The sequence below is a fragment of the Culicoides brevitarsis genome, chromosome 2, assembly GCF_036172545.1.
Source record: "Culicoides brevitarsis isolate CSIRO-B50_1 chromosome 2, AGI_CSIRO_Cbre_v1, whole genome shotgun sequence".
Lineage (NCBI taxonomy): Eukaryota > Metazoa > Arthropoda > Insecta > Diptera > Ceratopogonidae > Culicoides > Culicoides brevitarsis.
Window position 1 is genome coordinate 29,585,532 of NC_087086.1, and position 12,189 is coordinate 29,597,720.

Genomic DNA, 12,189 nt, shown 5'->3' on the forward strand with positions numbered 1-12,189 from the left:
TGCTCCTTTCCATCACTTTAGTTACCAAAATCGGCAAATTTTGAACTATTTTGTAAATATTTACTCACTAAATTGAATTTCTGAGCAAAATTAGAGCTTTTATAAGTCGCATTAAGGCTAAAAGTTAACGTCACGACTCAAAAATGTTGAGTTTTTAAAACAAATTTTCAAAAATTTTACTTCTGTCAATAATCTGATGCTCTCAAAATCTCTTTTTAGTCACAATTTTGATGAATTTCACTAAATTTTAACTAAAATTCACTCCCAAACCCCGTCACTTCCGCCTTTTAGTCAATTTTTCATACTTATAACCTCCCCAATTCACATGTTTTCTCCTTTAAATGCACTTCTCATTAACAATAACACCTCTTTATCTCATCCATTCACTGCCAAACCTCGATGCACCTCTTCTTTTCCATTCATCGTCTCATAGGTCACCGCATTTTTTTTTTTTTGCTTTGACAGTGACACAAATCTCGCCTATTCACAACTTTACTCGACACTCGGTACGGTTTTTATTCATCAAAAACCATTCACGGCTCACAATTTCTTTTGTTTAGTTAACTTTTAGTCTCTATTTTTTTTTTATTGCTAAACACACTTTAGTTTTATTTTTTTAACAATTTCAACCATATGCCGCTTTTGCTGCTGCCTCATACGTGCCCTGTGTCTACTGGCTCACCTTTAAACGCATTGATTGACCACTTTGTTCATTCAAAAACAGCTGTTAACTCGTTAAATACGACTTCTTTTGCAGTAATTTTTATTTTTTTTTTTTTGTGTTTGGCAATGGCAGCTTCTTAAAAAAGTCTCGTAGGTACCGAACGTGTGTGTAGAAATAACGGCTGGAATTTGTCTAGGTACGGAGTCGGGTCGAATAAATATGGAAAGACAACGTTTCACTTATTATTATTATTATTTTATCTCATATGTGAGATTTATGGCACGTTTATGAATTCTTTTTGTATCTCTACAGATTTTGCATCTGTTTTTGTTTGTTTGTTTGATGGTTATTTATGTTTTCGTTATCATTTTTTTCTCTTATCTGTTTTAATTTTTTTTTCTCTGTTTGTGATTTTGCAATTCCCAACATGAATTTCTTAATATTTCACGGCGTTAAATATTTTTTTCTGAAGTAGCTGCGAGAGTTAGAAGTACCAATTAACACCTTTTTTGCTACTTTTTTGTTTGAATTCTCGTTAAATATTTATTTTTACATGGTTTTTGTTGATTTTTCGGTCAAATTTTTACATTATTTAATTTTTTAATTAATTAATATTTTTTTTATTTTTTGAAAGTTTTATAAATAATAATTTTTAATAATATAAAATAAAAATTTAAAGTATTTAAATTTTTTAAAAAATTAATAATAAAATGATTTTATAAATTAATTAATATTTCAAAAATAAAAAAATAAAATTGTTTAATAATTTAAAAATTATTTTAAATATTTTTTTTATTATTTATAAATTATGCATTTTATATAATTTATTTAAAATAATTTTTAAATTATTAAACAATTTATTTTTTTATTTTTCTATTTTTAATTGATTAATAAAATTATTTTATTTAGAAATTTTATTTTATATTATTTTTTAAAATTATTTTTAAAATATTTAAAAAAATTAAACAATTTAAAAATTTTTAATTTTTTCACAATTTCTTTTATTTTAAAAATTTTGTATTATTATTTTTTTTAATTTTTCAATAGTTTTTAAATAATTTTTGAATAATTTAATATTTTTTTAAATATTTAATTTTTATCACTTTTTTATTTTTAAATTTTTAATTAATTAATATTTTTTTATTTTTATTTTTAAAATTTTTTTAATAATTTTTTAATTAAATATTTTTAAAAATTTGAATTTTTAATACTTTTTAAAATTTTTAATTAATTATTATTATTTTATTTTTACAGTTGGCGCGATTTTAACACGCGGCTTAACATTACGACTGAAAGATTTACACTGCGACAAAGTTACGATACACAACGTTGGACTTATTAGAGATATTAGAGGTGTTTGTACAAAAAATAAAAAAAAATATGTGTGAAGAGAGACGATCGTCATTCATTCCATATGTGTCGAGCATAGAAGAAATTTTGTTATTATGATTGTAAATGAATTTACACTTAATTTATTGGGGAACGAGAAATGACAAAAATGACTTAAGACGAACGCTTCTAATGGAAAGCAAATTAAAAGAGGGGCAATAAGAACTTTTTTAACGTTTATTTCACGTGTTTTCTCAGAAAATAACAACAAAAAATAGTAAGTGAATGAAATGTTTACTATTAAATAAGATTAAAATGTTACAGTTAAACAATAAAAGATAGAAAAGAAACATGGAATATCTGTAGGAGAATTTCTTCGCCCACGACAGACAAATTTACTATTTTTATGTTTTGATATCTTTTTATAATTTTTTTTTGTTTTCTATCTTTTTTTTCGTCGTTTGTTGGATTATTAGATGAATGTTTTTGATGTTCAGTGAAGAAATTTGGAATATTTTCATCGATCACGCGTCGGGTGTGGGTTAATGCGGTTTTTAATGTTAATCATGATGATAGAGAGTTCACGAGTGATCTATTTCGATAAATTTATAAAAAAAAATAAATAAATAAGTATTGAAGTGATATGAGGTTGAGTTTTTAATTTATGGGCGATTTGTGCCACAGGTGGTTTTAATATCGAGAGATCTTTGGTCTAAAAGGTAATTTTTAATATTGAATTTCGTCGATTAGTGGAGAGAAAAGACAAAAAAAGTTAATTTGTCGTTTTAAAATTAAAAATTTTGTTAATTAAATTAATTTTTGCATCAATTTTTGGGAATCGGTGCTTTCTAATTATTAATTTTGCGAGACAAATCAAAAAATATATTTTTTTATTAAATAATTTATTTTAATATTTACAACAATTAATGAAATTTTAATTTTTTTTCGGAATAAATTTAAAATTTAATTTAATTTAAATATTTACCAAATTTTAACTTTTTTAAAAATTATATAAAAAAAATATTTTTATTATTAATTATTTATTTTATTTTATTATTTTTTTTTGTAAATCTAAATGTTGACTTTTTATCTTAAAAATTTATTATTTCTCAATATTTTTAGTTAAAAAATTTAAAAAAAAACTGTAAAGTTGCAAAAAAATTAATTTTTTTATAATTATTTATTTTCATTACCTTGAGAACAAAATACATTTTTAGAAGGATTTTTTTTAAATAATTTCAATAACTTCTTTTTTTTTATTTTTAAAATTCAAAGATGATATTTTCAAAGAAAATTTGAAAAAAGTTACTTTATGGTAACATTTTAAAATAAATTTAGCAATATTAGCATGAATTTAATAAATTTTTTGGACAGGTATAAATTATTTTTCAAATACAAAATTTTGATTGGAGAATTTCTAAGTTATCGTTATTTTTAAAATTATTTATTATATTTTAAATTTATTTTATTTTTTAAAAAATTACTAAAAATTCAGGTATATATTTTAAAAATTTTAGGGCTTTTGTTAATTTATTTGTTTTCACAGAAAATTCAAATTTTTTGATAATTTAACTAATTTTAGAAAAAAAATCTTTAAAAATATTTTCCTGAATTTTTAATTAATTTATTTTTAATTTTTATGAATCATAAAAGCAACTTAATATTTTAAAAATCTCAATTTTTAAATTTAATGAATACAGAAATTAATTTAAAATTTTCTAAAGCTCTTAAATTTAATAAAATAATTTTAACTTTCAATAATTTTTAATAATTTTCCATAAAAAAACATTAATTCCTTTAAATTCACCGAAATAATCACAAGAATCATTCCATAATGACATCATCATTGTCCTTAATTACATTTCCACGTACGTCACACTTCCACATAGTTTTCCTTATAAATTCACACAAAATTTTACATTAACTTGCATTTTTCGCACACAGACACGAAATTTTCCGACAACGACACAGAGGAAACCAAACTTAATTAACTCCCCAATGCCAACGCGAGAGAAACAAGTCCAAAAAATTACCTCTGAAAGGTGGCTCCAATTTTCAGCATTTAATTTAGCTGCTTCAACACTACCTTTAGCGCCCATGATTAATTACTTTTAATATTTTTGTGCACTTTTTTCGTGTTCTGCGAGACTTTTTTTTATTTTAATTTCGAGATTTTAATAATGGATTTTTTGTGTTTTTTCACAAAAATGCCTTTTTTTACTCTAACGTAGTATTTTAGTAGTAGGAGAATGACGAGTAAAGTGTCTCTATATAATTTTATTTTTTTCGTTATACGAAGTGAGTTAGATTATGCAGGAGGACGACGACTAGTCATCATAATTTTTGGTGAACATTTATTTTATTTTATTTTATAAACACTTTTTTGTTGGTTTTTATTTAAAAATATGAATAAATGGTTAAAATTTTTGTTGGTTATCACTTGGTTTTAAAATATTTATGGTGTTATTTAATGTTTATGGTGATTATTATTATTAATTTTTATTTTTATAAATATTTTTTAGTAACACTTTTTATTAAAAGTTTGCTTAAATTTACTTTACGAACAAACACTTAGTGGGTTTTTATTTAAAAAATCTGCAAAAATCTAAAATTTGGTTATTTTTCATCCGTTTTTTGTACATTTTTCAGCATTTGAGGACATTTTTATTCACTCACACACCCCTTTTACGCGAAAATTATCTAAAAATGGCACGAAAATTTTTTTTAAATTGATATTTTTGGTAAATTTTTCACTTTTTTTGAGGAAAAAAACTTTAATTTTCCTTTTTTGTCAATTTTATCGATTAAACTTGTCCCAAAAACACTTAATTAACTTTTTTCTTTGCAACTTTTGTCTTTCCTTGCACAATTTATGTTGTCTTGTCTCGTGATTTTTTGAGTTTTTGAGAGATTTTTCACACTTTTTCCTGTAAAAACTTATTTTTCTTCCCGTTTTAATGCAAAATTTTCCGAAAAAGTCGATTTTTTCATCGCCAAAACGGAAAATATCTCCAATAAATCCCACTTAAAAACAAAAAGTGTGCTGGTACGCTATTTCGATCGATAGTGAACACATCGGCTGGTCCTTTTCCATGCAATTCTCTATTATTCAGGCAGCTCCGTACGCAAAACGACGAGAAGAGAAATAACAAAATTTTTGTACACAGAGATTTTCCGCGCTTGTACGACTTTTCGCCCGAGATGAAATCTCTCGGAGAAAATGTCATCTCAGTTGAATCGCATCAAAACATCATCACAGCGCGCTTGTGAGAGAATTTGCTGCTGCTGCCGGAGAGAAATTCGCAGCAGAAGAGCAAAAGTGTTGTTTGTATTGGTTACAGACTAAAATGTAAATGTGGGTGTTTTATGTATTTTTTTTTTGTGTGTCGTTCAAAGTCGCAACCACCCATCGACGATATACGCGCGGAGAACGATGACGATGACGACGACGACGACGTGTAAGCATGGGAGCCAAGTGTTGGAAAATAGGCCAAAGAAGTTTAAATTAAAGTTTTATTAATCATTTTGTACGAATAAATTCGAGAGTGGAGCATAATAGAAATTCAATGCAAGGTGACGTCTTCTTCTTCGTTTCTTTTGTTTTTTTTTGTCGAGTGTCGAAAAGTGTCGAGAATAGAAAATGGTTAATAAAATACTGACAAAGGGAAATAAATTTGAATAAATTAGATGAGAATTGCATAAAACGCAATGCAGATGGGGAGGGAAAAGGTCTGAAAGGTTGAAAAATGTGTCGATTGAAGGTCAGAAAGTTGTGAAAAATGGTTTTTTATGATTTTCAGAGGGATCTGAGGTCGGAGAGAAGGAAAATCTCGAATCAAACAGGTGGGAAGTTATGAAGAAATAGGTCAGGAGTGTCGTTACTGGAGAAAGTTTAAAGTAGGTATGTGACTTTTGGGACGTTTTTAATTAAATTTTGTCAGGATTTGGTAGAAAAGTTATTTTTAGGATGATTTTTTGATGAATTTTTAAAGGTTTTAAATAAAATTATTTAATTATTCGTTAATATTCATAGAAATTCATAGCTTAATATATTTTTTATTGAATTTTTAAGTTAAAACTTAACAAAAAAGAAGTTTTTTAAGGAAAATCCTTCGGTTTTAAGGATTAAAAAATAAATAAATTTTTAAGTTTTCATGATTTAAGTCAAAAAGTGCAAAAAAATTACAAAATTTAACTTTATTAAAATTAAAAAAAAAAATTGATAAAATTTAAAATATTGAATTATGATTTAAATTTTTTAATATTTAATTTAATATAAATTATTTCTTAGCTGAATTTTTTTTTTATTTATTTTGATAAACAATTATTTTTTAAATTTAAAAATATTTTGGGAAATTTTTAAGTTACAATTTAATTAAAATTAAGCAATTTCTCGGTAATTTTATAAGTTTTTGATTTCAAGATTTTAGGATGTAAGAAGAAAATAATTTACAAAAAATTTCATAATTTAAATCAAAAAAAAGTTTATAAAAAATATTTCCGTTAGGCCAACAAATCAAAATTTTTTTGATTTAAAAAAAAAATTAATTATTTTTAAAAAAATTTTTTAATTATTTGAAAAAAAATTTATTAAAAAAAAAATAATTTTTTTGAAATTTTTTAATTTAAAAAAAAATCTTTAATTTTTTTAAAAAAAAATCTTTAATTTAAAAAAAAATTCTTTAATTTAAAAAAAAAGTTACCAAATTCAAGTATAGGAAATGTACGAAATTTACTTATGAATTGAATTTTTTTTTACTCTCTGGCAAAGAATTATCCAAAAAATTTTAAATTTCATGAAATTTAGCATTTTAATGGATTTTAAGAAGACTTTTAAAGGCAAAAGTCAAGTTTAAATCATTAAATTAAACAAAATAACAACGAAAAAATTTATTAGGCTCTTTTACATCGAAAATTTCTATTAAAAATTAATTTTTGCATAAACAATTCAAAAATTATCCAAATAAGACTTAAAATTCATAAAATTTATCAAAAATCATCCCAAAAATCCTAAATTTTGAAGTACCTGCACACTTTTTTAGCTCTTTAACCCTAATTTCTCACAAATTTCAACCCTTTTCCTGTAAAATCTCCCAAAAACTCCTTTAGACAAAAAAAAAACCCTTGTATCGCACCCACTCGTTTAAACATTAACCCCTCATTCCTTAATCCATTTTCTCAGCTTTTTCGCAATTTTTTCTTTGCAATCCCTTCCTCTTGCATGCCAATTCCACGTCAGTCAGCAAGCGAGCGATATCTTTTCTTGCGGGGCGTGTAAGTGAATAAAAATATAAATTTTATTAGCTGCGCTCACATACTCGCTACTAGAGTATTCAATTCCTTTGCAATATATATTTTTTTTATGTTTTATTATGATGATGATGATTACGTATATATTCGTTACTTTTTTTATTTTATTTTACACACGACTTCAGTGACTTCACTTTTTTTTTTTGCTCTATGAACTTTTCTTTTTGCACGAGAATGTTTGGTTTTTATTTATGATTCGAATGATGAATTATGACATTTTTTCTTCGAGAAAAAGATATTTTTTTTTTCGTTAAAGGTGTCGTCGCATAATTTTTACGATCGGGAGGGCAAAAAGTGACCGATCGAAGTTTTTACGGGGCAAAAAAGTGATTTTTTTGAGTATTTGAAGGTAATTTTAGTGCAAAAATGTACAAAAAAGGATGAAAAATTTTCCTTCCTTATTTTTTTTTTCACAAATATACACTTTTAAGGTAGTCTCGTACTATGAGACGAGAGACGACGATGATGAGTCCTTTACAAATGTACACAGAATGAATGGTGGAAACACATACATGCGCGTTTCGTACGCACACACACTCTGCACACTCACTGATTAATGTTTTATATAATATGATTTTTCACAAGAAACTCCTCGATTTTTTTTTTGCTGCTGCTTCTGCTGCTTTTTTGAAGATTTATTTACACTGAGATGCTTTTCGCACGGTTTGAGTTGAGATTTTTACAAAAGAAACTTCACTACTCGCGTTTAAATTTACAAAAAATATCAAGCTTGAGCTTTTCCAAGGGAATTTTTCCCTTTTCTACTTTTCTTCTGCTGCTTTTCTTCTGTGTGTGTTGTGTAGGAAAAATGTTTTATCCAATTTTATGTCCGACACAATGGATGTACAATCTCAAACTGAGTCGAATTTTGTGTGCCAAATTGAACGACGAGAGGAAATTTATTTTTTTCATCACTTTAAGGGATGCTGCGAGAGAGAGAGAGAGCTTTTTGTATAGGAAACTAATTCGAAGTGAATCTAGTATGATATTTTTTTGAAAATTCGGAAGTTGATTTTTGGCTCGAAAGGTTAAAGGTCAGCTTAAAAGACCTTGTAAAAATTATTTATTAAAATTTTTAAAAAAATTTTATTAAAAAAAATTTTTTTTGATTTTTTTATTTAATTTTTCATGAAAAAAAAATTCAAATCCATAAAAAAAGATAAACAAATGACAAGGGATTTACCTCCACATCCATGATTTATTTATGAAAGTATCAACGTAGCTCCAGTGACACAAAACTGACAACTCTCTTTACTTTTCCATACGAACGACGCAGAAAAAAAATAGAGAATCAGATAAACCAAAACAAGAGAAAATCCACGTAAATGGGAAGCTGCGGGCGTGGTTCGTAGACTGAAATTCGTTAGGGTGAAAATTTGGAAAACTTTTGTATAGGAAAAGTTTAGCGGAGACACGAACACGGCAGTGACACGAACGACATGTAAATTAGCTCAAAAGGATGAGAATCGGGAAAATCAGATGTTTTGCTCTCGCAAATTTTTGTTTGTTGTGGATGGTTATGTTAGGCATCATACAATAATGAATTACATAATCATCGTGTCTCGGGCGGTTGTCTGGTTGAGCAAATGAGTGAATGATGAAATTGAATAATATGTGGTAGAATGCGTTGCTAAATTTTTGTTAATTTTTTTTAAGAAATTTTTTCGGGAACTAAAAAATGGGAAGAAATTTGATGATATGAATTAATATTTGTGAATGAAAATTTCAAGGACATATCTTAATATTTTATATTAAAGAAAATTGTTGAGTTTCTTTGAGAAAAATTTGTTAAATTTGGGTATTTTGACAAGCTTTCTAATTTTTCTAATTGAGTTTAACGTCATCAATAGTTTTTTTTTTTCATTTCGCAAATTGAAAAAATTTTGCAATTTTTTTTCCCCGAGAGTTCCTGAATTCTAAGCAATTCTTCCGTGAAGGTATCATCTCCTTTGTTTGAATTTCCATCATTAATTTCAATTATGTCATCTTTCAGAATATTTTTTCCGCCATTTTGTTGCGATTTCTCAGCTGCATTTTAATAGGTGTTCTTTGTAGGCTCATTTTAATAAATTCGTTAGACAAAATGTTCAGCTTTGTTTTTGAATTTAGAATGGAGTTGATAACTTATTAAAAGTGCTTAAATTTATTTTTTAAATTAAATTTTCATTAGCAGAAAAAATTTAACTATATTCCTTTCAACGCCTACTCAAAATGTTGTATTTTATTTTATGTTTTTTTTTTAAATTTTATTTCACATTTCATTGACCTAAACCTTAAGAATTTTTTAAACTTAAAATTTATAAAATTTTATCTAATAGTTATATCTAAGAGATTCTAACTTTTTCATGTATTTTTTTACTGATTTTTCTATTTTTTTCAGTTCCTAAACCTTCTCATAACTTTTTCTAAAAATTATCAAAAATTTCCATAGAGATTCTTGAAAACAAAACTGAGTTATTGCGTTACATCACAATTTTTTTTATAAATTTTTAAGTTTGATTTTACACAACTTGATCAATAAGATTTAATTTTACAATCTGAATAAAAATTTTTAATTAATTTAATTTTAATTGAATTTTTTTTTTATATTTTTGATTCTTAGCTAAAGATTATTATTCATTTCATGGATCCATTATTTCAGAATTTCTCATATTACTAGATGGTCGATAACTAAAACTTACTGGATCTACTGCCTTACTCCTTTTATACTTATAAACTGCAAATCCAATGACGATACCAAGGGCCGCCATCCCAAAAACTAATCCCCAAATTAGAGTCCTATGTGGATGAGGATCCTCTTTTGTCTCTGTTTGACATTTGACATGTTCAACATTTGTTTCTGGACTTTCTGTATCGGCATCCCAAACTTGAATTTTTGTCTGCAACTCAAAATACTTCAACATTTGTTCCACGAACGAGCAATTGAACGGATTATCGTTGACCATGATTCCTCTCAATCCGGGAAAATATCTATGAACCTCGGTAAAATCAAATTCTGTCAATTTGTTTTGATTTATTTCCAAAGTTTGAAGATTTTCTAATGAGTTTTCAGGAGTTCCGAACCATTCAAAGTCAAATTTGGTCATGGCTGTGTTTGATAGTTTTATCCACTTGAGGTTCTTTAAAGGATTGAAAACTCCCTGGTCCAAGCTTACTTTGTTTTGACTAAGATCCAATCGTTTCAAGTTTGGAAACTTATCAAGGCCCTGAATGTGTTTCAGTGAATTATTAGAAAGAGATAGGACAATTAAAGATGACAGAGATAAGAGACTATCTAAATTTTCCATTTTGTTGTTGTCCAATCGAATCTGTTTCACATCTATGGTTGAATCAATTGTCATGGAGGAAAGTTCATTGTTGTTTGCTACGATCTCTATTACTGAGGCTGCAGAGTTGCTTGATTTCAAACTAAATGATTTCAACTTGTTATTTGACACTTTGATATCCCTGACTTCTGTTCCGATGTTCAGCTCTAAATTGTTTAACTTATTATCACTTAAAATTAGTCCATATTTTAGGGGATTGTTGACGAATGCATTTGATGCAATTTCTTTTAATTTGTTATTGTTCATATCCAAATACTTCAAATTTGTCAAAGGTGCAAAAGTTTCGGCTTCAATTAATTCCAATTCGTTGAAACTAAGAACCAAAAATCTCACTTTTGGTGTACACAAAAAAGCCTTTTTGGAAATAATTTTTATCTTATTGCCATGAAGAGTCAAAGATTCTAGATTTTCCGCACCGCAAAAGGTTTTTTCACCAATTTCCGTCAAGTTGTTTTTTGAAAGATCCAAGGTCTCGAGATGTTGTGCACTGGCAAATGTAGATTCGGGAATTATTTTCAACTGGACTGATGTCATTAAGATTGTAGTTACTTCTGGCAGCTGCTCGATCAGTTCCACAGGAAAGACGAAAAATGTCGAATTCTGAAAAAGCACTTCGGGAAATTCGATAAATTCGCTGTCCAATATTCTAATTTTTGTGAAATTATTTTTCACATGTACTTGATGGAATTCACAACTATGTTCAGTTTTGTAAGGACTCCGCCATGTCTTGGGGATTTTTTCGCATTCCAATTCAATTTCTTTCACACTATAAACTGTGACAAAGTATGATGAAATTATTATTGAAATTAAAAGGCGCATCTTCAAAGGCACGTCCACACTTGATAAGAGACTGAAATAAACTGATTTGCTTGTTTTGAAGTTCGACAAAGAAAGATTAATTTCAATTACGAATTTAATGATTACTAATATGATCACGTCATCTCTAATGTCTCATAGACGGAATATGATGAAATTATTAATTACATGTCGGCTTATCAAAAGTTCCGCAATTAATCAAACTTTGATTCTTCGCAGATAATTGACCTTTTGTCTGAGATTTATTTTGATTTCACAATTTCACAAAAACGAACTTGACTATCCCCCTAATTAGTGAACGACACAGCCATGACACCCGACGAAGATCTAGACTACAAATCCCGCTATCCAGGACAAACTACTCGCGAAATAGCATCTTTCACGAGGGCTTGAACTTTTACAACGAACTCCCTGTGAATGTCCGTCGAACTGAAAACGTTGTGTACTTTAAAACTGAACTGAAAAAAATCTTGACCAACGTGTACTGATCTGTTCCTACGTCCCTTAAGTTAAGATAGCTTTAAGTATTAGAATTAGTCAAAACTCTGAATTGTTATCCTAATTAATGTTCCCTACTACCGAAAACAGCAAATGCTTAACAAATGTCTAACCTTGAAACTATGCAAAAATTACTTTTTCAAATGATAGAATTTTTGACTCTTAGTTTCCTTCAGTTTGTTCAAAAATTACCTGATCCTTCTTCTTGAAAAACCTTCATATAGCTAATCTTAACTCACTACAAAA

At 27.0% G+C, this 12,189-nt stretch overlaps 2 protein-coding genes across 5 annotated transcripts in view; both read right to left on the bottom strand.

The window, feature by feature from the left end:
* LOC134832165 (protein still life, isoforms C/SIF type 2-like) overlaps positions 1-4,149 on the bottom strand; it is a 107,295-nt gene extending 103,146 nt beyond the window's left edge. For all 4 annotated transcript variants that reach the window (XM_063846092.1, XM_063846093.1, XM_063846091.1 and 1 more), the window contains exon 1: positions 4,027-4,149. The gene's annotated coding sequence lies outside the window, so the exon portion shown is untranslated. The remainder of the gene's footprint in view (positions 1-4,026) is intronic.
* A 5,381-nt stretch (positions 4,150-9,530) lies between these two features.
* On the bottom strand, positions 9,531-11,471 carry LOC134831117 (protein artichoke-like). The gene has a single exon (XM_063844770.1). It carries the CDS (start codon positions 11,446-11,448, stop codon positions 9,925-9,927), a length of 1,524 nt encoding a protein of 507 aa, XP_063700840.1. The 5' UTR covers positions 11,449-11,471; the 3' UTR covers positions 9,531-9,924.
* Between the last annotated feature and the right edge of the window lie 718 nt (positions 11,472-12,189).